At 38.2% G+C, this 25,000-nt stretch overlaps 1 protein-coding gene across 3 annotated transcripts in view; it reads left to right on the top strand.

Moving 5' to 3' along the window:
* Positions 1–25,000, top strand: part of LOC119580864 (protein crumbs-like) — a 110,857-nt gene that overhangs the window by 77,766 nt on the left and 8,091 nt on the right. Inside the window, exons 1-31 of one of the 3 annotated variants that reach the window (XM_037929063.1) lie at positions 7,841–7,904; positions 9,362–9,567; positions 9,881–10,102; positions 10,247–10,389; positions 10,695–10,936; positions 11,267–11,272; positions 11,855–11,980; positions 12,094–12,260; positions 12,621–12,799; positions 13,163–13,304; positions 13,424–13,634; positions 13,910–14,026; positions 14,269–14,456; positions 14,848–15,001; positions 15,254–15,478; positions 15,735–15,971; positions 16,248–16,624; positions 17,005–17,200; positions 18,436–18,603; positions 18,788–18,972; positions 19,330–19,576; positions 19,765–19,894; positions 20,033–20,220; positions 20,370–20,491; positions 20,637–20,775; positions 22,709–22,888; positions 23,133–23,266; positions 23,394–23,609; positions 23,782–23,975; positions 24,357–24,579; positions 24,707–24,892. In XM_037929063.1, the coding sequence (XP_037784991.1) occupies positions 7,856–7,904; positions 9,362–9,567; positions 9,881–10,102; positions 10,247–10,389; positions 10,695–10,936; positions 11,267–11,272; positions 11,855–11,980; positions 12,094–12,260; positions 12,621–12,799; positions 13,163–13,304; positions 13,424–13,634; positions 13,910–14,026; positions 14,269–14,456; positions 14,848–15,001; positions 15,254–15,478; positions 15,735–15,971; positions 16,248–16,624; positions 17,005–17,200; positions 18,436–18,603; positions 18,788–18,972; positions 19,330–19,576; positions 19,765–19,894; positions 20,033–20,220; positions 20,370–20,491; positions 20,637–20,775; positions 22,709–22,888; positions 23,133–23,266; positions 23,394–23,609; positions 23,782–23,975; positions 24,357–24,579; positions 24,707–24,892 (5,499 nt within the window). In that variant the 5' untranslated portion in view covers positions 7,841–7,855. Of the gene's footprint in view, positions 1–7,840; positions 7,905–9,361; positions 9,568–9,880; positions 10,103–10,246; positions 10,390–10,694; positions 10,937–11,266; positions 11,273–11,854; positions 11,981–12,093; positions 12,261–12,620; positions 12,800–13,162; positions 13,305–13,423; positions 13,635–13,909; positions 14,027–14,268; positions 14,457–14,847; positions 15,002–15,253; positions 15,479–15,734; positions 15,972–16,247; positions 16,625–17,004; positions 17,201–18,435; positions 18,604–18,787; positions 18,973–19,329; positions 19,577–19,764; positions 19,895–20,032; positions 20,221–20,369; positions 20,492–20,636; positions 20,776–22,708; positions 22,889–23,132; positions 23,267–23,393; positions 23,610–23,781; positions 23,976–24,356; positions 24,580–24,706; positions 24,893–25,000 lie in introns of those variants that run through there. The other 2 variants (XM_037929065.1, XM_037929064.1) reach the window with 2 other exon arrangements.

Raw genomic sequence — 25,000 nt, 5'->3', positions numbered from 1 at the left:
TCTCTCTCTCTCTCTCTCTCTCTCTCTCTCTCTCTCTCTCTCTCTCTCTCTCTCTCTCTCTACCCCCTGCCTTGCCTGTCGTAGGTGTGGCTCGGGCGGGGGGTGGCCCTTATATGGCCAGTCGTGTGGCGTTTATACCTTGTAACGAGGGGTAATGAAGACCGTTTTGCCGGACGTGGTGGTGGTTACGGCGTGGTTTTAGCATGGCGATGACGATGGTGGTGAATGAGGCTTAGTATTTTTTTCTGCATCTATGCTCTATCGGTCTTGTAGGTGGAATGGAGAGGGAATACGGGTTTCTTTATCTGGAGTGTATATCAAGGTTCCGGATTCCTTGGGGGTGATGACCGGGATAAACGCGGTGGCGGCGGTGCTCGTAGCTGCAGTAACGGCAGCGCAATGAAGACGATTGGAATTGCGGTGCGAACATAACGTGGCCTAGTTATTAAACTCATCGCGGGGGTGATAATGACCGCAATTACCATTAATATAACAAGCCGTCTTTGTTCTTACTGCATAGAAGTGATACAGCACTCCAACGTCATTTGTGTTATTGTGTGGGTAACGGAACGCTGGTATTGCTGAGCTACCCTGACGTGGTGTTCAGAGTATGATATTTTTATGGAGAAAATGGTAAAGTAAATATGTAGATTTCAATGCAATAGGTGATGGCGATCCTTTTACAAATAATTTAGACCTCCCCGGGATTTACTAAGACCGTCTCTGAAGAAAGGGGATGAAAGTAGTCTGAAAATTTCTGATCTGAAGGTCGTGCAAGCCAGGTAGATATCCCTCGCCGCCATGGGTTAGTATAGTTCTGGGAAAATCCAACGGAATGGATTAGAATTTTATCTGTGGAATGTTCGTATGCTTGTTATTATCCTCCCCCCCCCTCTCGTCCTACTGTCTCGGTTAGATTCTTTTTTTATCGAGGATTCAGCGGTGCATTTTTATGGCGTGTCGATTGTCATGAGAAGGGCGATGGATCTTCTCATCTTCTCCCTCTAGCGCTCTTCACAGGCATAATCTCTCTTTCTCTCCTCTCCTCTCCTCTCTCTCTCCTCTCCCCTCTCCTCTCTCCTACCCTGTCCTATCCTCTCCTACCCTGTCCTATCCTCTCCCTCTTCCTCCCTCCCTCTCCCTCTCCCTCCTCCCTCTCTCTCCTCTCCTCTCTCTCCTCTCTTCTCTCTCTCTCTCTCTCTCTCTCTCTCTCCTCCTCTCCTCTCCTCCTCTCCTCCTCATCACTCCTCACTCCCACTCACTCCCTCTCCTCCACTCCTCACTCACTCACTCACTCGCTCACTCACTCACTCCCCCTCCCCCACCCCCACTCATCCAGCCATCTTCCCTCCTCTTCTCCTCCATCTTTCCCTCAATTCCGACCTTCCCCTCCCATCTTTTTATTCCTTCCTGTACATCCTCCAGTGCTTGGGCATTTCACCGTGGCAGCAGGCAGGTGGCGGCGAGCGGGCATCGAGCGGGCATCGAGCGCGTTGTGCCCCGGCCACTGGCCCCAGTAAACAAACGACGCTCGAGACGTGCCCGGACCTGCGCTTCTCTAGTTGTTTTTGTTGACACCAGGTGGCAGTAGCAGCGGGCTTGTCTCAGGCGTCGGCGTGGCTCCGCGGGTACTCACTCATTCACCTATATATGCTATTAAGGAGTGGATATTTCTCTTTTCTCTCTCCCTCTTCCTTTCGTATTTCGGTTAAACGGGGGATAGGTGATGTGCTCCAGCGTTGATGTGAATATTTTTTTTTCCTCTCTCTCTTTTCCATGAGGCTCAGAGTTGATGATAATTGGGAGTAAAAAGGTTTCATGTCAGGATATTAATTTTTGCGCATTTTTTTTCTCTTACCTTGATTTGCCGGCGGCTCGCTAATCGGGCGGCGACTTCCAATCATCGTAAAGCGCTCAAGACGGATTGGAATTTTTGTTTTGTCTGGCCCCCGCAGGTACCCAGCCAGCAATTGCCTTGTTGACCTTGTACTCTTGCGATAAACTATGACCCACGTACTTGTGGAATGCCGGGATTTGCAACGTCATATTAACCCTTTTTTATTAATATTATTCCATTTCCCTCTCGTTCCATTTTCCTAGCCGCGATTACCTGGTTCTTGGTGATTGTAAGTTTCTGTCTCGCCTCCGTCTCCGCGGGATAATCATGGTTACGCTCGCACCTGTACCTTGGAAGACGTCTACGAAGAATCTCTACCGATATCCCCTCCCCTTCTCCCTCTCCCCCCTCTCCCTTCTCCCTCTTTTCTCTCTCCCATCTTACCCCTTCCCCTTCTCCCTTCTCTCTCTCCCATCCTTCCCCTTCCCCTTCTCCCTCTCCGTTCCCACCCTGGTCTTCCCTTCCTTCTCCCTCCCTTCGCGGGCGTGTTCAACCTGTCTCCCCCAACCTTCCCTACCTACATCTCCTCCGGGCGTGGTATGGCGTGGACGCTCGCCGCCGCCGCCGCCGCCGCCGCTGCCGTTGCCTGCGGTCCTTGCATAAGCTCCCCTCCTCGCCGCCGTAGAAGTCGCAGCGAAGTCGTGGCGGCCGAGTCGTGAAGAGCCCGCGTGATTTTTGTCCGGATCTTAGGGGGTTGTGCCGAGCTGTGGATCTTGTTATTGTTACCATGATCAGTATTATTATCATTATTAATATAATTTTTTATCTTATTTTATCACCATCATCATCATCATGTTTATTAACTCCTTTAGCTATCGTAGCTCACGCCTGGTTCCTAGCCGTGGCGGTAGAGGCTGGCCGCTTTACGGAAGGTCAGGTGCATCACCTCTGCCTGACCTCCGCCTAATGCGCTGGAGGAAGCTCGCTTCGCTGATGCCTCGCAGTGTCCGACGCAACACGGCTTCTTAATTCTCATTTCGTTCTTTCTCTGAGGAATGACCCCCCCCCCCCCCGCCTTGTAGTCCTTACCTCCCCTCCCCTTTCCCCCTCCCTGACTCCTGTCCCGTGATGGGCGAGGTCACCGAGGGTCAAGGTACGGAGGCGCTGTTTACCAACCCCGATATAAAGCATCCCGTTTATGTTTACTTTGGAGGGTCGTCGCCAATCCCTCGCCTCTCGAGTAACGCGAGTCGACCGGGCGTTATTTAGAAAGGGGGCGTGTGCGTGCGTGCAGGCCCCCGCCAGTGACACGGGACAGAACTGGTATCGGGGATGGAGCGAGACGCGAACTAGGGAGAGGGGGGATGGGGGCAGGGGGAACGGGGGAGGGAGAGGGAAAGGGAGAGGATGAGAGTGGGGGAGAGGGGTCGGAGGGGAGGGAGACTGGATAGGGAGAGACTGAGGGAAGAGGAGAGGGGTCGGAGTGTGGGGAGGGAGGAAGGGAGAGAGGGAGGGAGGGACCCGACGCAAACCAGAGCACAACCGGCCCACCGCTGTCTCCTCGGGTTCCCGCGCTCTGACTCACCGTTCGGACTCACCTTACCTTAACCAGCCGGAGTGCTCAGCGTTCGACTCGGTCCGATTTCGTGGCCATCGTGTTTTTTTTTTCTCTCTCTCTAAGTATCATTTTATCCTGATTTATCCATCAGCCACTTCCCCCCTCTTTTCCCCTACCCCAGAGCTTCCCTCTCGTCCTTTACATTCCCATCCCTTTCCGTCCCTTCCCCTTCCCCTTCCCTCTTCTTCCATTCCCTTCCTCCCCTCCCTCCCCTCCTTCCCTGCTCCCTCCCTTCCCTTCCCTCCCCCCTCCCCTCTCCTCCCTCCCTTCCCTTCCCTTCCCTCCCTCCCTTCCCTTCCCTTCCCTTCCCTTCCCTTCCCTTCCCCTCCCTACCGTTCTCACACGGCCTCGCTCCCTGTCTGCGGATACCCACCATAGGGCACGGCGAAATAGTTAGCTTATCTCGGCAACAGCGGTTAGGTTATCGGGTTTGGGGTCAAGGTGGCGTAGGGGACGGGGGAGGGGGGATAGAAAGAGGGAGAGAGGGTGGGAGGAAAAAAGGAAGAGAGGGAGAGCCAGGAAGGTAGGGGGCGAGCCAGAAAAGGAGAGGGGGAGGGAGAGGGAGAGGGAGAGCCAGAGAGGTTAGGAGCGAGCCAGAGGGAGAGCCAGAGGAGAGAGAGAGAGAGAGAGAGAGAGAGAGAGAGAGAGAGAGAGAGAGAGAGAGAGAGAGAGAGAGAGAGAGAGAGCGGTAAGAGTTGATGAAAGGAACCATGCCTGGAGGCGGAGAAGTGAGGGGGGGGGGGGACTTCGGAAAATTCTGATCTTGTTATTAAGTTATTCATGTTTATTATTATTATTATTATTATTATTTTCATAGCATTATTATGATTATTATTTATTTATTATTATATTTATTATTATAATTATTATATATTCATATCATAGTCATTAGCATTAAATTATTAATATCATATCATTTATTATATATTATCATCATCTCACATCATCTCTATATCATCATCACATCATATTCATCATCACTCATCATTATTTATCATCATCATCATCATCATTCATCATCATCATCATCATCGCTGTTGTTGTTATTATTGTTATCGTTGTTTGTAGTAGTAGTATCGTTGATGATTATATCATTAATGGGAATTGTTATTTCAATATTGATATGAACAAATTCTTTTAGTACCACTGTCGCATTTATTACCACAGCAGCCTAAGTATTATTACTCCTATCACTGATTTGTCATTCATGTTATAGAACAAATTCATTACGATTTTTGCTTTTTACTAGCGCCGGTTTATAGTCCTTAGTAAATCTCCAGTTCCTGTAGTAATGTATTTCTGTTTTGCATTTTTTCGGCGGACGGTTTAGTTATCTCATGTAAGGAAATGTTCTAGTTGTTTAACCACTCATCATTGGTGACGAGGAGTAAATATCGAATGAATGTATAAACAGACAGATAAATAAACAGGCAAATAGATAAACATAGAATGCTTAATATAATAATATTAATAAACAAATCAATTAGTATAGTAAGCAAAATACGACTTGACGAATAAAGAGGGAAATATATATAGAAATAAACTCTTTATTCGAAACGTTCCTCCAAGCAACAAAGGGAAGACAGACACACGCACAGACAGACAGACAGACACGCACGCACGCACGCACGCACGCTCACACACACACACACACACACACACACACACACACACACACACACACACACACACACACACACACACACACACAGAGAGAGAGAGAGAGAGAGAGAGAGAGAGAGAGAGAGAGAGAGAGAGAGAGAGAGAGAGAGAGAGAGAGAGAGAGAGAGAGACATAATAGTATGAGCAGTTTTAGTTTTCCATTCTAAGTTGGAATGTATGAGATTGGAGTATCGAGGTCGGGTATGCCTAACTCTGTAATTTATCTCGTTTGAGAGAATATTGGAGATTTGTGGTCTGGGTAGAATCTGCAGGAGTCTGATGCCAAGTATGGTGTTAACTTGGATGACGCACTGTGAATAGAGGGAGGCTAGCTCTTTCCTCATGACGAGAACTTTGGCAGTCATTGGGCATCCAAGTATAATTCTCATGGCCTTGTTCTGTAAAACTTCAAGTGGTTTGAGGGCACTTGGTGGAAACATACTAAGAACTGGGCTTGCATAGTCTATCATGGACCTAACAAGGGAGATATACATCAACCTTAGGACTCTCAGGGAGGCACCTATATATCTGTTACTTATGTAGTGCAATGGTTTTAAACGCTCAAGGCAACGTTCCTTGATGTTTTGAACAATATCCTTGGTAAAGCGAGAACTGCGGGACATGAGGTGGGGAGCAGTCACCATAACACCAAGATATTTATAGGTGTCAGTTCTTGCAATAGTTTGTCCTCCTAACCTTGGAATGTAAGGTAGTGTACGAGATCTCGAAATATACTTAGTTTTGATTGGGTTGATTATGAGTCCGAGGGAAGCACACTTTTTGCTAAACCTCCGTAGAATGTAATCCCCCCTATCAAATACCTGAATAAGAATGTCATCAGCATATGATGTGATACTGCATAGGTTTCCTAACTCATCGTTAAGTTTGCAAAGAGAGTGCATAAGTATATTAAATAGTGTAGGGGACAATACTCCCCCTTGTGGAGTGCCTAGTTCTAATTCGCCATAAGCACTGTAGGTGCCTTGGTAGAGAGAGATGGCGGGAGTCTTTTCATGCTATATCTGTCCACATGGCAGTAGAATCACCAGCGGGGCGGCGGTGCAGAAGCTTAAACACATTATTAAATTGTCTTTTCAGTCTCTTAATACGACATTTGAATAATTATGATTTGCGTTAATGTCAGCCTGGTGGTGGAGATTAGAGCGCTTTTATCATCACTAATGGAGGCGGTTGTGTGTTTTTTTATCGTGAGTTTTCTCCTCCATTAGCGTTGTCTATTTTTTTTTCTGTTTCTCTACATTTTTTGTGGGTGGTTTTCGTTAAATGAGGCTGGGCCTTGGGTATCGATCGGAAAGTGATATCAATTAACTGCGATTTTTTATTCAATGCCGTTCGTCGGAGTTAAAAAGATTTTGTCAAAATTGTGATAAGAAAAAAAAGAACAAGAAGCGGAAAAAAAGGTTTTCGTGAGGGTGATGCCATCAGCCTTGAAGGAAGAAACTGTTAAAGCTTTTGTTATTCTTACCTGCGTCTTGCGAAGAGAAGAGTGAAGTAATATAGGCTGTTCGAGGACGTTTTATATTATTGATAGTTTTTTCTTCTTACATAATGCACAATGAATTTTTTTTCCTTGTACATGGTCGAAGTTTTCCTGTAACCCATCTTATTTCTTCTTGTTCTTCTTCTTCTTCTTCTTCTTCTTCTTCTTCTTCTTCTTCTTCTTCTTCTTCTTCTTCTTCTTCTTCTTCTTACTACTACTACTACTACTACTACTACTACTACTACTACTACTACTACTACTACTACTACTACTACTACTACTACTACCACTACTACTACTACTACCACCACTACTACTACTACTACCACTACTACTACTACTACTACTACTACTACTGCTACTACTACTGCTGCTGCTGCTGCTACAGCACTATTACTATTAGTATTACTATTATTATTGTTAATGCTATCATCATCATCATCACAACCACCACCATCATCATCACTACTACTAATACTGCTATTGTTATTAATATTGTTATTATTATTATTATTATTATTATTATTATTATTTTATTATTTTTTATTGTTATAATAATAATTATTATTATTATCATTATCATTGTCATCATTATTATCGTCATTATTATTACCCTTATTTTTGAACCATTATTATTATGATTATCATATTCTGGGAGAGAGAGGACAGGAAATGACTCACGGATGCCTGGGGGGGGGGGGATTTTCCAATTACGGATTTCGATCTCGGCGAAAGGACGTCCGGATGGCTGCAAAAAGACCAGAGTTGGGCATCGATGGCTTCCTAATATGTTTTTTTTTCTTATCTAGGAGGCCCATTTGTTTATTTATTTATTTATTTATTTTTGTGTTCTCTATGTGAGGACGGTTAGATTCTTACGTCTATTTCTTTATTCATTTATTAGTTTTGTTATTGTCGGTATTGTGAAGTGATACAAATAATCCTAGTCTCGGAGTTATTACGGTTTATATATATATATATATATATATATATATATATATATATATTTATTTATTTATTTATTTATTTATTTATTTATTTATTTATATCAGTTTCATCCCTCTAACAGATTTTTCCTAAAAGTATCTAACAATCTCTTACTACATTTACGCAGAATTTACGTACATTACGCTTTACGATAAATGCCCGCCGGTGTTCGTGCAATGCCAGAGTGATCTGAGCGTTTACGAAAGACATAACCCCCCCCCCTCCGTAACGTGCCTTCTTGAAAATCCTCATGGCGGTGAAAAATGACGTCAAGCTGGTCTCTTTCTACGCAACGCTCGGTACGTATATATTTTGGTGGTGTTGTCGTTGTCTCGTTTTCATTGGCTGTTTTAAAAGTTATTTTCTGATTGGTGGGGCATTTGTTGTTGTTTTTTGACGTTATTGTTATTGTTGTTTTTTCTTCATTTTTCTTCGTCTTCTATCTTCTTATTATTATTATTATTGTTATTATTATTGGTTTTGTTCTTGTTATTATTGTTTATTTTTTATGATTATAATATTGCTAATTACTATTAATGATGCGTTTATTATTATTATGCATATCACTGTTGTGAATGTTGTATTTAATTTGTTTATTTTTATTGTAATTATTATTCATCATAATTGGTTATTGTGTGTGCTTGGATGTTGCTAATCGCGCACGCGCGTTTGTGTGCGTGCACGTGTGTGTGTGTGTGTGTGTGTGTGTGTGTGGTGTGTGTGTGTGTGTGTGTGTGTGTGTGTGTGTGTGTGTGTGTGTGTGTGTGTGTGTGTGTGTATGTGTGGGCGTGTCTGTGGGCGAGCGTGCGTGCGACTGTTACACGTCCCATCCTCACTTTCACTGGAGTACGACATCCTTCGTGCGCGGGGCTGCCCCGAAGCGGTAACGGAATCCTTATTTCGACTTGGATGAAACGCGCCTTGAATTTTGTCTCTTTGAAATGCAAATATAGGATTTTTTCTTAAGGATGGCACACAATGTGCAGCGGAAATTATAAAGTAACTGATATTATGTCAATAAGTTTTATTATAAGACAGGAAAAGTTTTTATCTTTTGACAAAATAAGACACAAGTTAGGAATAAAGAAAAAATCCGGGACCGTTGCTTGTCTCGCAGGCACTAACGGACAGCGAATGAGCGTGGGCAAGTGTGCGGTGGACGGCTGTATAAATGAATAGATAATTGTTCACCGTTCATGACTCGCAGCACACATGCCCGCTAGACACCTGTTCACTCGAGAATTAGTACGGCACGCACGACTTCCATTCATATTATCAGTGACTTCTGGTCAATCACACACACCCTGGCAGTTAGACGAATCTTCACAGGCCCAGCTTATACGACTTTGTAAAAGAAGATGCGGTGGATTTTGTCGTTGCTATAATTATTTTTTTTCTGGTGGAGCTCCAGAGAGACAGTTCACCGCCCGAATTTTTATCTGTTCTTGAGAAATTTTGCGAAGCTTGGCGCGTTCCGTTACAAAGCGTGTGAATTTGCGTCGACACTCTGTCAGATCACTGATTATTCATGTCGAGATATGTTTGACCGTAATAGTATTAGTGGCATGTAAGATAAACTGCTTCTACACAGACATCCTGTTCTCATCTTGTCCATATATTGCACGGTCCCAGCCGTAGATTAGTTTTCTGTGTAAAGTCGGGGATAATATTCTTGTAGGGCTGCTTGGGCTAGATAATGCAGCCTTGCTTGTTAAAGGACGTTCTGTTATTAATCTCTTTCTTGTTCCCCTAACAGGCGCGTGCCTTATGTTGCTAGCGGGGCAGCTCCAGAACGGCGCCACACAGAACAGCAACGATGACGACTCTACTGTGATCTCGGCGCCCGACGGTCAGGACGCCCCCACCCTGGTCATCACGGACGGCGCAGGAGCAGAGGGTGAGCCTCCAGACGCCTCTTCCCCGAGCCACGAGGGGACCCAGGTGGAGGACCCCAGCAATGAGGTATGGATTTGCTTTGTGTTTGACGTCATTTGTTTGCCATTTCCGGGTGGCAGTTTCTGGTGTATGTGATCATTTCTTGCCCGGTTTTAGTATACTTTTTTAATAGGTCTTATTTATTACCTTTGGCCAGATCTTATTTTTTAAACTAGTTTTGAGACCCTAATTGAGCAAACACCGTTGTAGCAAATGTTTCTTTTTATTAATTTGAAGTACTGTCAATTACAGTACCCTTCACTAAAAGTAGCATTCAGACTCTTCTGTACAGTATAGGGAAAATACTGAAGTCACTGTATTGTCTATTATTCACTTCCAGGTTTGGGGCATGCCAGGTTCCAGTTCTGCTGACAATGATACCCAGAGTTTTGCAAATTTGATTGACGAAGCAGATGCTGGGGCTGGCTTTAATCTGGGTGATGGACAGCGAGAGGGCCATTTTACAGGAGCCTCTCGTGTGGTCATCCCAGCCACTCTTGACCTCAGAGGCTACACCTCCATGAGCTTCCGAACATGTCGTCATGGAATACTGTTATCACAAGTAAGAGTCCATTTTTTGATTTAGGAATATATTGGTCAATTTATTGGAAGTCAGTAAATTATATATGTTATGTAGCTAATTTACTTTTATGCAATATGGATGTCATTTAGCCTGCAAATGATTAATTTATTTTCTTCTTTGAAGGAGGGTTCAAGTGGAGACACACTAGTATTAGACTTAAATGCAGAGGGGAGCTTGGTACTCACCTTGACACGCCATGGACAGCCTTATGTTACTACACTTGGTAGAAGACTTAACAACAATGTCTGGCACAGGGTGTACCTCAGGTAATTTATTTCACCAAAAAGTTTATAATGATAATGTAAAGTTCAGTACTTCTGACAGTGAATGCAACCTAAGTAGTATCTGAATTTATTTTGGTAATGTATGACTTTTGTTGTGATCTTTCAACTTTTTAAAATTGGAAAATACCTGTTTTGTTAGGATTGGTACAATTTAACCTTTGATGTAATATAGAAAAAATGTAATGACAAAAAGTTTTCATAAACCATTTTCAGTGCTGAAGTTTTCTGCTGGCTTGAAAATCCTTATATATAAATATGTATGATTAACACTAATCTTGTCCCCATAGGTTTGAGTTGGGTGTCCTGCGATTAGGTGTAGATCACTCAACAGTTGTTGTGGCTAACACCACCAGTTCGAGTGAACCCCTTCTAGACCTAGGCTTGTGGTCACGCACGCCTCAGCTAACCATAGGTGGAAATTTCACTGGATGCATCCTCCAAGGAGCAGGGACAGAAATGACAAACCCACTAGCATTACACACAGGAGTAGAGTGGGGTTCCTGTCCTCTTCCAGATGGGACCAACTGCAGTAAGTGCGGCAGTTTTTCAGTGAAATGGATTTGCAATTTTCATGGTGTAATTCTCCACACACACAAAGAGGGATAAAGAGATGGGGGAACTGTGTTACACTGATGTATGAGTACATTTGTTGTTCTTCCTTAGTTTTCCTACTATTAGAAAAATTGCATGTGATAATGTCTTGCACAATATTAATGTTGGTGGTGGTTGGGCTTTGTCTTGGCTTTCCTGAATTGCTTGGGGTGTGGTTTATGGCGGTTGTGGTGATGACTACCTCACATGTCGTGGTTGTGACTGCCTGCACCTCTTCATCATTACTCCGTTCTCCTTCATGCATCAGCTGGAGGTAGGCACTGTCATAACACAATATTTCTGTTAATTTTTCTTAAATGCTTTGCATGCAGTAGAGACAAGCTTGGTGATATTTACAAATGTACAATATATGATGAGAATTAGATATAAATTACTAATTGTTAGGAAATTATAACACAATGGTTATGAATAGTTTGAGTCATTATGCATAGAATTGAATGTTTTGTTTTATTTCAGACTTTTTCTATCATAACTGTTTTTCTATTTGAGAGTAATTTTTTGCTGTAGGCTTTATTAAAATCAGTTATACACTAAGATTCACATACAGTGTATTATTCTTAATTCCAGTATTATGCTTTGCATGCATCTGTACATACACTTCAATACACATACATATATTTTCTTTAAACAGCAGGTTGTTAAGTAGTTTTGTAATTCTTGGTGCACATGTATACATCCACTTTGTGATTTAAGCATATATTTTTTATACAACAGGTTCTTATGTAGTTATTTACCTTTATGACTATGAAGAATTATTGTGCATGAGTTTTGGAATAGAAATATGGATATTTGTAGAACATTTTTAGAACAGATAAAGTCATATTCTGTGTTGCAGGTGGATTTGCTGACCCCTGTTTCTCACAACCTTGTGGTAGACATGGCCAGTGTACTCCATTCCAGGAGAGCTATCGTTGTGATTGTTACACACGTTACTCAGGAGAAACTTGTGAAATTGATAATGGTAAGACGTATTTTGTATTTGAAACTTTAGTTCATGTACAATCTTGTTCATCAAGAACCAAGAAAAGATTAGCTTTATGTAGTTTCTGCATTGATATGTGATTTTATTTTCAGGACCCCTCTGCCACCTGCCAGAATATGAATGTCAAAATGGTGGACTCTGTCAGGAAGACAGGCAGGGTAATTCCACTACCTGTGCCTGTCCTACTGGCTTTACAGGCACAGTGTGTCAGGTGTCCATTGATGCAAGTTTCTGTGACAATGCTGACAATCCATGTCAGGTATGTTGATATATTAATGTGGTTCTTAGTGGCTACTGTGGCTACTCGTGCATTGCAAGTAAAATCTAACTTTATCTTTTTGAAAGTAGTGAAATTTGTTTGTCAAGGATTTTGGAAGAGAAGTTCATTTGTGAAGCTTCTCAGTATTAATTAAATCAGATATTTGACTGCACCAAAAGTTATTGTTATTAGTTATGTTCTAGTCCTTATTTCTATTTTTTATGTATGAATGATATGAAGTAATGTAAGTAATCTCCATTCTAGATGAAAAAGCAACAGTTCCCCATTATATTATATTAAGTGTTAAGGTATAGTCATCATATTCAAATTATGAATTATCTGAAACTATTGCCTTTACAGAATAATGCCACTTGCACAGTGACGCCATATGAAGACAGATACGAGTGCCTTTGCTTACCTGGATTCACAGGAGAACACTGTGAAACAAATAACGATGACTGTGCCTCCCTTCCCTGCCTTCATGGTGGCGTGTGCAGTGATGAAATCAATGATTTCAGATGTGACTGTGATAGCACTGGGTAAGAGCACAATAGATTTCTTCAGTTTTCTTCATATGTGAGAGCTTCATATCTCTACCTTTTTTTTTTTTTTTGATAATTATTGTTTTGTCATTTTGTTTTCCTTTTATCTTATTTAATGTCTCTTCTGTGACTCATCAGTATCATCGCCACCTTAAATAATCATAATTTTGTCATCGTCATCGTCATCATCATTGTCATCATCACATCATCATCGTCATCAGTATAACAGGCACTTATTTCATATTCCATATCTAAAATTTTTCATCTTTAAACATCTACTTCAAATGCATACATTTGCACTATACATACAATATTAATTTTAGTAAAGATCATTAAAAGGAATTTTTCTCTAATCTGCAGCTATGAGGGAGAAACATGTGAAAACAATATAGATGAATGTGTTACCATGCAGCCATGCCTTAATGGAGCAACATGCTTTGATCTGTATGGTGACTATGAGTGTGCATGTGCTCCAGGTTACGGTGGGAAACATTGCGAAGTGGTATGTTGTTAATAATTTTCTCACTGACTACCATTTTGATGTTTGATATTATGAAATCTGACCAACATGAATGGACCTCTTTGTCATATGATACTTAGTCTTGACTTTTCCTCTATCAGGAAGTTCTCGAATGCTCATCTGATCCCTGTCAAAATGGGGGAACATGCACAGACCTTCAAAATGCATACAGATGTTCATGCATGCTTGGTTTTGAGGGTGACAATTGTGAGCATAACATCAACGACTGCTATAACGTTACTTGCCCTGAGAACTCCTATTGTATGGATGGAGTTAACGAATACGTATGCAGATGTAGCCCTGGATTTTCAGGCAAGTGTGAAATGTTATGCACTGAGTGTATGATGCTGTGTATATTGTCCTTTGTCTAGCTAATATCAAAATAAATTGTAATTATCCTTGTGATTTCAGTGGTTGTCAAGTTGATTAATCTAGTTATTTATTTCACTGAATACTGTGCTTGTAGAGAACAATTTTAATACATTTGTAATCAGTTGATTAAGTATTTAACTATAATGCAAAAAAAATGCTTTTAGAGAGAATGAATTGTGATCACTTACTCATTTAAGTAATTAATAATCTTTCAGGTTCCCCACCTAACTGTCTCGAAATAAACGAATGCGATTCCTCTCCATGTCTGAATGGAGCTTCATGTTACGATCAAGATAATTCATTCACATGCATCTGTACTCAAGGTTTTACTGGTAAATATTTTACCTTTTTGTGTATTATGTTGCAATTAAATTTTTTTTGTAAAATTTAAGTGATACAAAAGCATTTCTACTTTACAGAGAAATGTAGGTATAATTGCTTAAGAAAAACAAAATTAATTAGAAAAGTTATTAAACTTTTTGTAGAACCTTACTTTCCGTGCTGTTTATATGTAAATCTCATTAATTGTGATATTAAAGCTATATTCTCACCCACATTTTGATTTCCCAACTAGGAAGCAATTGTGAGATCAACATTGATGACTGTGTGTCAGACCCATGCCAAAATGGAGGCACTTGTATAGATGGGATTGACACCTATAGTTGTGAGTGTGCACCTGGATTTGAGGGAAGCCACTGCGAAGAAAATCGGAATGAATGTGCCCTTAATGTCTGCATTCATGTTAAAGACTGTCGAGATTTGGTAAGTTGAGGCTGGGTGTTTTAATGATTGTGATGTATTGATAAATGATATTTAGAAGTTTTCCAGAACTAATGTATGAAATTTTTGATTTATTTTGTGCATCACCTGTGTTTAGGATTATCATAAGGTAAGCTGCTATGTGAAGTTTTGATTTGCATCAAATAATATTCCCAACACAATATAAGTGAGAATAGATGCTATTGCTTAAGATATTATACAAAAGTTTTAATTAAGCTTTGAGATATAAAGCTGTTGTTTCCAATATTATAATTATTAACAGTATTCTCCTCACAAAGAATGCTTGATATTTTGATATTTAAATTCAGTTTTGTTATTTCAGCCTGCAATTCTTATCAAGGGTATTATGAATATATTTTTTTCTGAAATATAGATTGGAGACTATGAATGTGAGTGTGAAGATGGATGGTTTGGCAAGAACTGCGATGAAGAAGTAGACGAGTGTGCTTCCTCCCCTTGTAAAAATGGTGCATCGTGCAAAGACAGACTCAATGGATTTGACTGTACATGTCCACCTGGCTTTACAGGTAAGTTAGTGATAATTATATTCTCCAGTTTACCAAATTTCTATTTTATGTGACTTTAGTTTACATCCAGTGTAAGATTTGAAAAGATGAAAAAGATCAGACAAAACTTGTTACAGAATGTTACAGTACATGATGCAAATTGCCTGTTTTTACTTCTGCTTTTACTTATATAGGATCTTTATGTAAGGCTATATATACTGGGTTTGAATCTTTATGATCATTAACAAGTAATTTCCTGATTATATTTTGCAGGAGAAACTTGCGAAACTGATATTGACGAATGTGCGGTGAACCCTTGTCTCAATGGAGGTACATGCATTGATGGCCTCAACAACTATACTTGTGAATGTGGTGAAGCATACATGGGATTCAACTGTGAGGAGGAGTATGATGCCTGTGCATCCAACCCTTGCCAAAATTCTGCTTCATGTATCGCAAAACGTGGACAACAAAGTTTTTATTGCGAATGTATACCAGGTGTGTTCCTTTGTTCATGAGGTCCAGAAGAATAGAGATTATTTGTTATTATTTTGATTGTTTTCTCAGAAGCCAAGTTCTGAATGATATCTCCAGTATCTCCAGTATATACTTTAGAATAAGGAATTATTTAAATCACTATGAGTAAGATTTATTGCAGATTCTGATTACTTACTACAACAACCATATAAACCTTAATAATATTGAAGTTTCATTTATTGTTGTCTTCTTTTTCATTCTACAATCAAAATTTCAGGTTTTGAAGGCTTCTACTGCAGCAACAATATCAATGACTGCTTCGATGCATCTTGCTCTGAGGGCAAGGTGTGCTATGACCTGATTAACAGCTATGAATGCCGCTGCCCAGAAGGATTTACTGGAGAGAACTGCTCTGTTAATATTGACGAATGTGAGAGTAGTCCCTGTCTCAATGGTGGAGAGTGTCATGATGGCATGGCAAATTATAGCTGTGTCTGTCCACCAGGATACACGGGTAATTTTTTTTTTTCTTTAGTACATTTGAATGAATTATTTGTAAGTTTTTACTTACTGGATGCCTAATGTGAGTACAGTATTTATGATTTTAATTGAAAATTTCATAGAATATATATTGTTTTCTTGATTCTCTTAATACTGATTTTCTAGAAGGCTTTTTTGATTTTATTATATTTTTTCTGATAAAATAAATTTTTAAATATTTTTGATTTATCAACATTTTGTTTGTTTGTAGATATTTATTTTTAAAGAAACTCTTCACTTTGATTTGCAGGCCATAACTGTGAGACAGATGTGGACGAATGCGAGCTTCTCCGGCCGTGTGTCAATGGCATATGCCAAAACTCCATAGGGTCATACCAGTGTTACTGTCGTCCTGGATTCTCTGGTGATCTCTGCCATGTAGACTTTGATGAGTGCCTTTCTCTACCATGCCAGAACAGTGGCACTTGCATCAACAGGATAAACGGTTATGAGTGTGTCTGCCAGCCTGGTTTTACGGGTACTGATTGTGATATTGATATTGATGAGTGTGAGAGTGCTCCCTGTCAGAACAATGCTACCTGTTATGACGGTATTGCCAACTTCACATGCGAGTGCCTGCCTGGCTTCACTGACCAACTATGCTCCACAAATATTGATGAATGCGAGGTATGCATCTTCCATATCTTATTATTTTTTGACACTTGCTTTTGGAATTTTAATGCATCCTTTTTTTATACATATATTATTTAGCTTTTTAGGTTCATTTGTTTTTTCTTTTTTTGTTTTGCTTGTTCTTTATAGCTGTAACCCACAGCTGATTTTATTTGTCCTTTCTTTGATAGAAAGCAAAATGCATGACAAATTCACTCTTTTTACATTATCCTAATTTACATATATATATATATTTTTTTAATCTATTTTGATAGGAGAATTAATTTACTTTTTTGCCATCTCTTTTGATAAGAATATTTATTTAAATTTTTCCCTTGATTTCAATATATTATTGTCAGTTTGTTTCCAACGTTTTGTCTGCATGTTCATTCTAGTCCGAGCCATGTTTGAACGGAGGCACGTGCACAGATGGCATCAACAGCTACACATGTAACTGTAGTGATACAGGCTTCAAGGGAGAACAATGCGAAATAAACATTGATGACTGTGAGTCCTCTCCATGTCAGCACGGATCAACCTGCTCAGATCTAGTGAAGGATTACAATTGTGCCTGTTTTGATGGCTATACAGGTTTGTCATTGCGTGTCCTTTTTTAGTGATATTTTTGTGCATGTTTCATGATAATGAAGGAATGATAAGGTGCCAAGGCTTTCCACATAAATTGTCTGTATATATATGCATATATGTGTGTTTGTGTGATGCGTTTTGTTTAAACATATATATATATATATATATATATATATATATATATATATATATATATATATATATATATATAATACATAGACACACACACACACACACACACACACACACACACACACACACACACACACACACACACACACACACACACACACACACACACACACACACACACACACACACACACACACACACACACACACACACACACACACACACACACACACACACACACACACACACACACACACACACACACACACACACATATATATAACACATATACATACATATATACATAACATACATATACATATTACATAACATATACATAATATATATATATACAATATATACATATATACATATATATAACATATATATCCATGTATATCATATATATACATATATATACATATATATACTATATCATATATATATATTATATATATATATATATAATATATATATATATATATTATATTATATATATATATATATATTTATATATGTATTATATTAATATATTATATATGTATATATATTATATTATATTATATATTATATATATGTATATATATGTATATATATGTATACACACACACACACACACACACACACACACACACACACACACACACACACACACACACACACACACACACACACACACACACACACACACACACACACACACACACACACACACACACACACACACACACACACACACACACACACACATATATATACATATATACATATATGTAGATATGTATATATGTGCATATATATATATATATATTATGTAAACATGGCATTGTGTATGATTTAATTTTTTTATGCATTTGTGTGAGAATTTTTAGGGTGAGGGCATGAACATATTATTAAATGTATTATTAAATGTACATACCTGTGTTTGTTTATGTATTTCTTTTTGTATTTGTTTCCTTCAATATGTGTGATAATTTATTAAGAGTTAGTGAATGAATATAATATATATATGTAAGCATTTATACCATGAGCTATATTTGATAAGAACCATAGGTAAGTAATGAATTTTATTTAGAAGTAATTCTCTTCAAACCAAATTTCTCCAGGGAAAAATTGTGAAGAGGACATTTTGGAGTGCGAAGCTTTCCCCTGCTTTAACGATGCCACCTGCCTGGAGAGAAGTAACCTCACTCTCTATGAAATGGGAATATTTTCAAATTTCAGTTATGAGAATGCAGGAGGATTTACTTGTGAATGCATTCCTGGTTTTACTGGTAAGATCTCTCTAAGTTCATTTCATTATTGGTTAGTCTGTGAGAATACTGAAATTTGTGTCAGATTTTATATAAGGTACTAGCGTACAGATAAGCTTCTGTTTTCAATTCAGTAAGTTATAGATTTTCAGTTTAGACTGAAAGGAACACAGTAGCATTAATTGAAACATCACATTTTTTCCAGGTGATTTTTGTGAGACAAACATAGATGAATGTGCAAGCAGTCCATGTATAAATGGCCAGTGTATTGATGGTATCAATGCATATTCTTGTGACTGCTGGCCAGGATATGAAGGTTTCAATTGTGAAATTGAAATTGATGAATGTGAGCTCTACCGGCCCTGTGACTATGGCACCTGTGTTGATAAGGTAAGACACACTAAAATACTTTGTTGAATGTTTGTTTATATTTTCCTATCTTTCCATATTTTTCTTTTCTCCATTTCCCCCTTTTTTAATGATTTTTTTTCTGGAATACTATGGTGTGCATATTTCAGGATGTAAATACTCCTTTAAAAAAAGGACTGAAGTTCTCAATTATATTTTCCTGAATAAACAGTCAGAGGTATTAGCCTTCTTAAACAACAGGGAGAATTAAAAAGAATGTAAGGCAGTCTTGTGTTTTACATTTTGAATCATCATGGAAGTATGATTTTTCACTTAGTTACTAAATTGTTCAACAAGATTGAAAAAGAAGAAGAAAAAAAACAAGATCTTTAATTTCAGGTTGCTGATTACAAATGCATCTGTGAAGAGGGCTATGGGGGGAAGAACTGCTCAGTCCCACTGACAGGCTGTCTTGGAGTAGAGTGTTTCAATGGAGGCACTTGTGAGGCTCTGCTCTTTAATGAGACCATCCATGACTTCAAGTGCCACTGTGAACATGGCTTTACCGGTCGGAACTGTGAGGAGCCTACCACTGTGTCTTTCTCTGGGAACTCTTACATTGTGATCAATTCTCAAAGGGAGGAAGGTATGTTGTTTTTGTTGTTTAATTTCTTGTGAATATTTTTTCTTTTCTTTTTTTAATTTGTACATTATGATGGCAGATATCTGGCTTGCATTTTATTTTTATGTTATTGTTATTGTTTTGCATTATGCTTTTTATTTTGATATGGAAATTTATTTTACACTGAATGATGAATATGATTTTTTTTCTAGGTTATGAGCTGGCCTTCAGGTTCCGTACCACTCTCCCCAATGGAATCCTTGCAGTGGGTCAGGGAGAGACATACATTAAATTGGAGCTTCTTAAAGGACAACTTAACCTCCATTCTTCACTTCTCAACAAGTATGTGTGAACCGTCATTAATAAAAAGATCCATGATAGTCATATTATAAGGTTATATTAGTAAGTTACAGTTATGTTTTGTCCTTTTTTTAAATAATCTGTTGGTATATGATATAATCTTCCTTTATTTTCTGATAGGTGGGAAGGTATATTTGCTGGTTCAAACCTCAATGATGGCCAGTGGCAGAATGTTAGAATGGCTGTCAATGACAGCCACGTTTTGCTGGCAGCGAATGATGAAGTGACAGTGCACCCCATTACACTCGTACGATCTACAAACAGCTCAGAAACAAGCTTCAACACTTCATTTTCTACAACTGTCCTTGGTGAGTACTCAGTCTTGATTTGATGTCCATTTAGTAGATTAGGGAATTACTTTGTATGGTGTTGAGAAACTTGTCAGAAAGATAAGCAATGTATGATAGTTTGCAAAATCTGTTTAGTCTTCATGAATTTTTTTATCTCCACTATGCAGGAGGAGCCACATCAACATTAAGAATACTGTTCAAAGGAGCACCATTTTTCACTGGCTGCATGGAAGATGTTGTCCTTGATGATGAAGTTCTGATACCAAGAACTGTACCACAGCCAATGAGGGTATATATCATTAGGAAGAGTTCAAATCTATTTTTATTGTGAATATTGATCATTTTTATCATAGTTTTTGCTTATTCCTTGCATAAAGAAGTATCATATGGTATTCCAAGGCCTGTTCTATTGCTAATTTTTAAAATATTTATAGGCCCTAGTCCAAGATGGTTGTCCTCGTGTTGAGCAGTGTGCCCCCAACCCTTGCATGAATGAAGGTCAATGTCATGACTTGTGGACCAAGTATGAGTGTACTTGCCAGAGGCCTTACCTTGGAGATACCTGTCAGCTAAGTGAGTACTTTTTTTTGGTTGATTCTTGAAAAAGTGGTATAAATCTTGTTTATTTTTCTGTCTGTCTGTCTGTCTGTCTGTCTATCTTTTATTTCCTTGTCTTTTACAAGAATATCAAGGAAAATAAATTTTGACTTCTCTATATTTTAGCGCCTTTTGTTCACCTCCAAATGAGAATTGTATAATGAATGCTAACCATCTTGTAATATTGTGACTATTAAACAAGTATTCATATCTTGTTTTTTTAGGTACTCATCAAGGGTATTACTATTTTCAAAATGTACAGTACTTTATGATTTGTATATTTTCATATGTTTTACTGCTTCATATATTTTTTTATATTGAATTTTGTTTTTGGAGCTGACTTGGAGGTTGAAATTAGTACTTAATTGTGCAATAATAATACATTGTTTTGGGGATGAGGGGTCATTGTTGATTTTGTCTTTTGTTTTTTAAGAAATGCTGAGGAGATTGAACTTTATCTTCTGTCCATTTCTATTTTATAAGGTTTTGTGATCAATGTTTGCTTTTTATATTGATACTACAGCATTAATTACTTCATTTTTCATTCTTGCATGGATTTTTAAAACCTAATGTAATAGGTGGTATACATTTATTGCATGTGCACATGTATCTATAGTTTACTGCTGTTTTTTTCCAGCTGGCACTTGCTTGTAAATGTGCGAACAAAGGGAGAAACAGATCTGTCTCTAGAATTGTTAGCAATTTGGTGCACATTAGACTTGTGTAGTGGAGATTCTAAAGGAAAGTTACTCTTGACTTGAGTAAAGAAATATGTATGGAATTTAAAGAAGAGCACAGCAGAGGGAATCTTTTTCTTCACTTTCATAAAAAAGTAGATACTTCTTCACAGTTTGTCACCATTTTCATTTAAGTGTAATGCATGTTTTGCACAAACTCTAGCTGTATGAGAGAAAAAAATCATGTAGTTCTGTTTCATAAGACCTGAAATGAGTTCTATTATTCACTTTTTTATAGGGTGTCACATTGAAATGCTTTTCAGTTTTGTCGTATTTAAGCGTGCTCTTGTCTCTCTTTTTCTTTCTTTTTTTTCTGTGTATTAGAGTGTGTGGTGTTAGAGGACTGTGAGGAATGTAATTTTTTTTTTTTTTTTTTTTTTTTTTTTTTCCCCTTTTTTTTTTTTCTTCTCTTTTCTTTTTTTTTCCTGAGTTATGCAGCACAGTAGTTTGAAGGTAACAGAGCTCAGTGCACATTTATTTATTGTGCATCATCTTGTTTTTTTTTTTTTATCTGATTGATCAATTCATTTATTTTTTCTTTTAAGGAGAGTTGTATTTGTAAAAAAAAAAAAAAAAAAGGAACTGTTAATCTAATTTGCAAGCCACTTTTCCCTCTCACATTTTTTGTTCTCTTGAATTTTTGTAGGAGGAGCAACCTGGGAGGCATCACTCTGTAGGTCATCTTTGCTTCTTTACATTAGCAATTTTCTCTGGCTTTTTCATAATCTATGTATATATTTTTATAGATGATGTACAATTTTTTCTATGTTGTGTTCATTATTATCAGATTTGTTGGATATTGGTACGTAATTTTGATTTATGCATAATTTTGTTTTTTGAGTAGCTTGTGTAAGCTACTGATTGTATATCATTTAGTGTTGCTTTGAGATATGAAAATTGTTTTTTGAAGTACTATTTGAATGTATGCGCTTATTTGATAAGTGATGTAGATTCAGTGTAATTTTATATATTTTGAAAACTCTGTGTTTAGGGTTTATATTTATTGATGGAAAACCAAAAAGGTATATTACACATTATGGTTAAAAACATTACTGGAATACTGTAGGTTTACAAAATTAATTCTTCATTGAAATTTCATGTTTGTGAAATAGAAATTATTTGCTCACTATAAATTTGAGTTGCAATTTACCCATCATTGTTTTCTTAACTAGGTTTCACACCAGCCACTTTTGGAAATGAAGACATAATGGACAGCTTGGTAACTGTAGTGATTCCCGAGGTGGACCACACAACCTACAGGACACATGCTGATGTCTCGATGTTGGTGCGTACAAGAGAAAGCGATGGACTGATTTTCTACCTTGGAACACGAGAGGACGATATCACCATATGTAAGAATATTTCCTTAGATTTTTATAGTGCTTCTTTTTTTTTATTATTATTACTTCTGACAGTTGATATTATTCTTTTTTTTATAATTAGCTAGGGGTAGCTTTGATACACTGGATATATATCTAATATCTAAATCTAATTCCTGAGCTTGTAGAAAAAGCTGTTTTGCCATCATACACCTCCTCTCCCTTAGATTATATCATACACACTAATAGACCTGATTTTTATTTGAATTCTTTATAGCATCTCCTGGAACCCACTTGCTAGCAGAGTTGAAGGACAACCAATTAGTTGTGCGCACTCAGTTAGGCGGTCCAGAGGAAATGTTCCATATTCCAGAGGTTACACTTACTGATGGTGAACCACATCTGCTTCATGTGAGTCATTCTTTTTTCCCTCTCTCTTCCCTTTTTTTTTCTTTTGTATGTAGTGGTAAAAATTATTTTTATTATACATGTATCTGCAGAGTTCCCTCATAATCTATTGATTTTCCCTTCTCAACAGGTAAAGCGCATCAACAATGACTTGGAAATTTACGTTGACAATGAGCAAGTTCTCAACTCTACACTGCAGCATGGAGGCAACCTAGAAGCTCAGGTCTTATACCTTGGAGGTGTGCCTGATGGCTCCCACACCAGAGCGAAACGGCAATTAGGTGTCAGTAATATTACAGTGACTGTTACTCGACCTCACTTCAAGGGGACTCTACAAGACATCAGAGTGAGTATTGTCCTAATCAGAATGGTTAGAGATTAAAATAGCTTTATATGTGGAGTATTGCAACTGTTTATGATAGTTATTTGCTGGTACATGTTTTGAATTATAATCTAACTGTGGGGATGTGAACTCACGCAGTTGGCGTTGTAGACTAATCTGGAATTTCTTTTCTTAGCTGAGCAATGGTACAGAGACCCGACTTGTGCAGCCATTCCCTCTGGAGAGTGTGACCCAAGTTGATCTTCCAGGAGAAAATCTAGATGATGTTGACTTGCATAATGTGCTTGAAGGAACTGTTAGTGATGAAACTTGTAACCCAGATCCATGTCAAAATGGTGCAACATGCACAGTCACTTGGAATGATTTTATGTAAGTCAATCCTTAATTATTTTTTCCTTATTTCAATAAGTTTACTGCATTGATATCATAATAATTCACTATAATTTTAAAATCTACTTTGAATAATGTAACTTGTTTGTTTGATGCAGTAATTTTTGATTTATATAATTTTTATTTATGCACATTTTATATGATAAAGAAAATGATATTGTGTTATGCTTACTATGAAATAGATGTGCATGGATATGGAGGCTTAAATATAGAATTTATTAACTGCATTTCTTTTCTTCACAATTTGAAATGCTACTTAATTAACTTTATCTAAATAATTACGGCATCTGCATCACTTATGTGACAGAATTATGATCTCGCTTCATAGAAAGGAATATCAACTTTGTTCTTTCTTTACAGGTGTACTTGCATGTTTGGTTTCAAGGGCAAGACTTGTGAAGACCGTGAATATTGTGCAGTTTATCAATGTCCTGTAGGATCTGAGTGTCTCAACTTGGATGATGGCTATGAGTGTGTTGCAAACTTGACTCTCAATGGTATCAATTCCTCCATCACATATTCACCAAGCTTTACAAACTTACAGAGGTCACTGAATGAAATAACTATTACATACAGAAGTCAGGTAAGGTTTGCACAAATTTTTGTTGAAAGTAATTTCATATCGGTATGGAAATATTCATTTGCTTTTTGTATGCAAGGTTTGATTTGTATCTCTGAAGTACTAAACAGTGTATGTTATTTCTTTATAGGTTGGAGGGGTTATGTTGTATGCAGCAAATACAGATGCCAGTATCTGGATAGGTTCCAGTCCTGCTTCCATTGTGGTGGAGCAAACCAATGGCTCTGCTTCTCATAAGACTTTCTTCTTGTCAAATTCTACCTTGGATGGGGCTTGGCATGTGCTCAGAGTTATATTTGATCCTACAGGACTTCAGGTAAGGTTGAAGTTTAGGATATAATTTATTTTTATTATTATTTGTTTTCTTTGTTTAAAACAGACTGTGTGTAAATTGTTTAATTTTTACTGACTGCTTTGCTCTAAA

The sequence above is a fragment of the Penaeus monodon genome, chromosome 14 (assembly GCF_015228065.2).
Source record: "Penaeus monodon isolate SGIC_2016 chromosome 14, NSTDA_Pmon_1, whole genome shotgun sequence".
Lineage (NCBI taxonomy): Eukaryota > Metazoa > Arthropoda > Malacostraca > Decapoda > Penaeidae > Penaeus > Penaeus monodon.
Note: the sequence above shows the minus strand (reverse complement) of the source record. Positions and strands in the feature narration are given on the sequence as shown.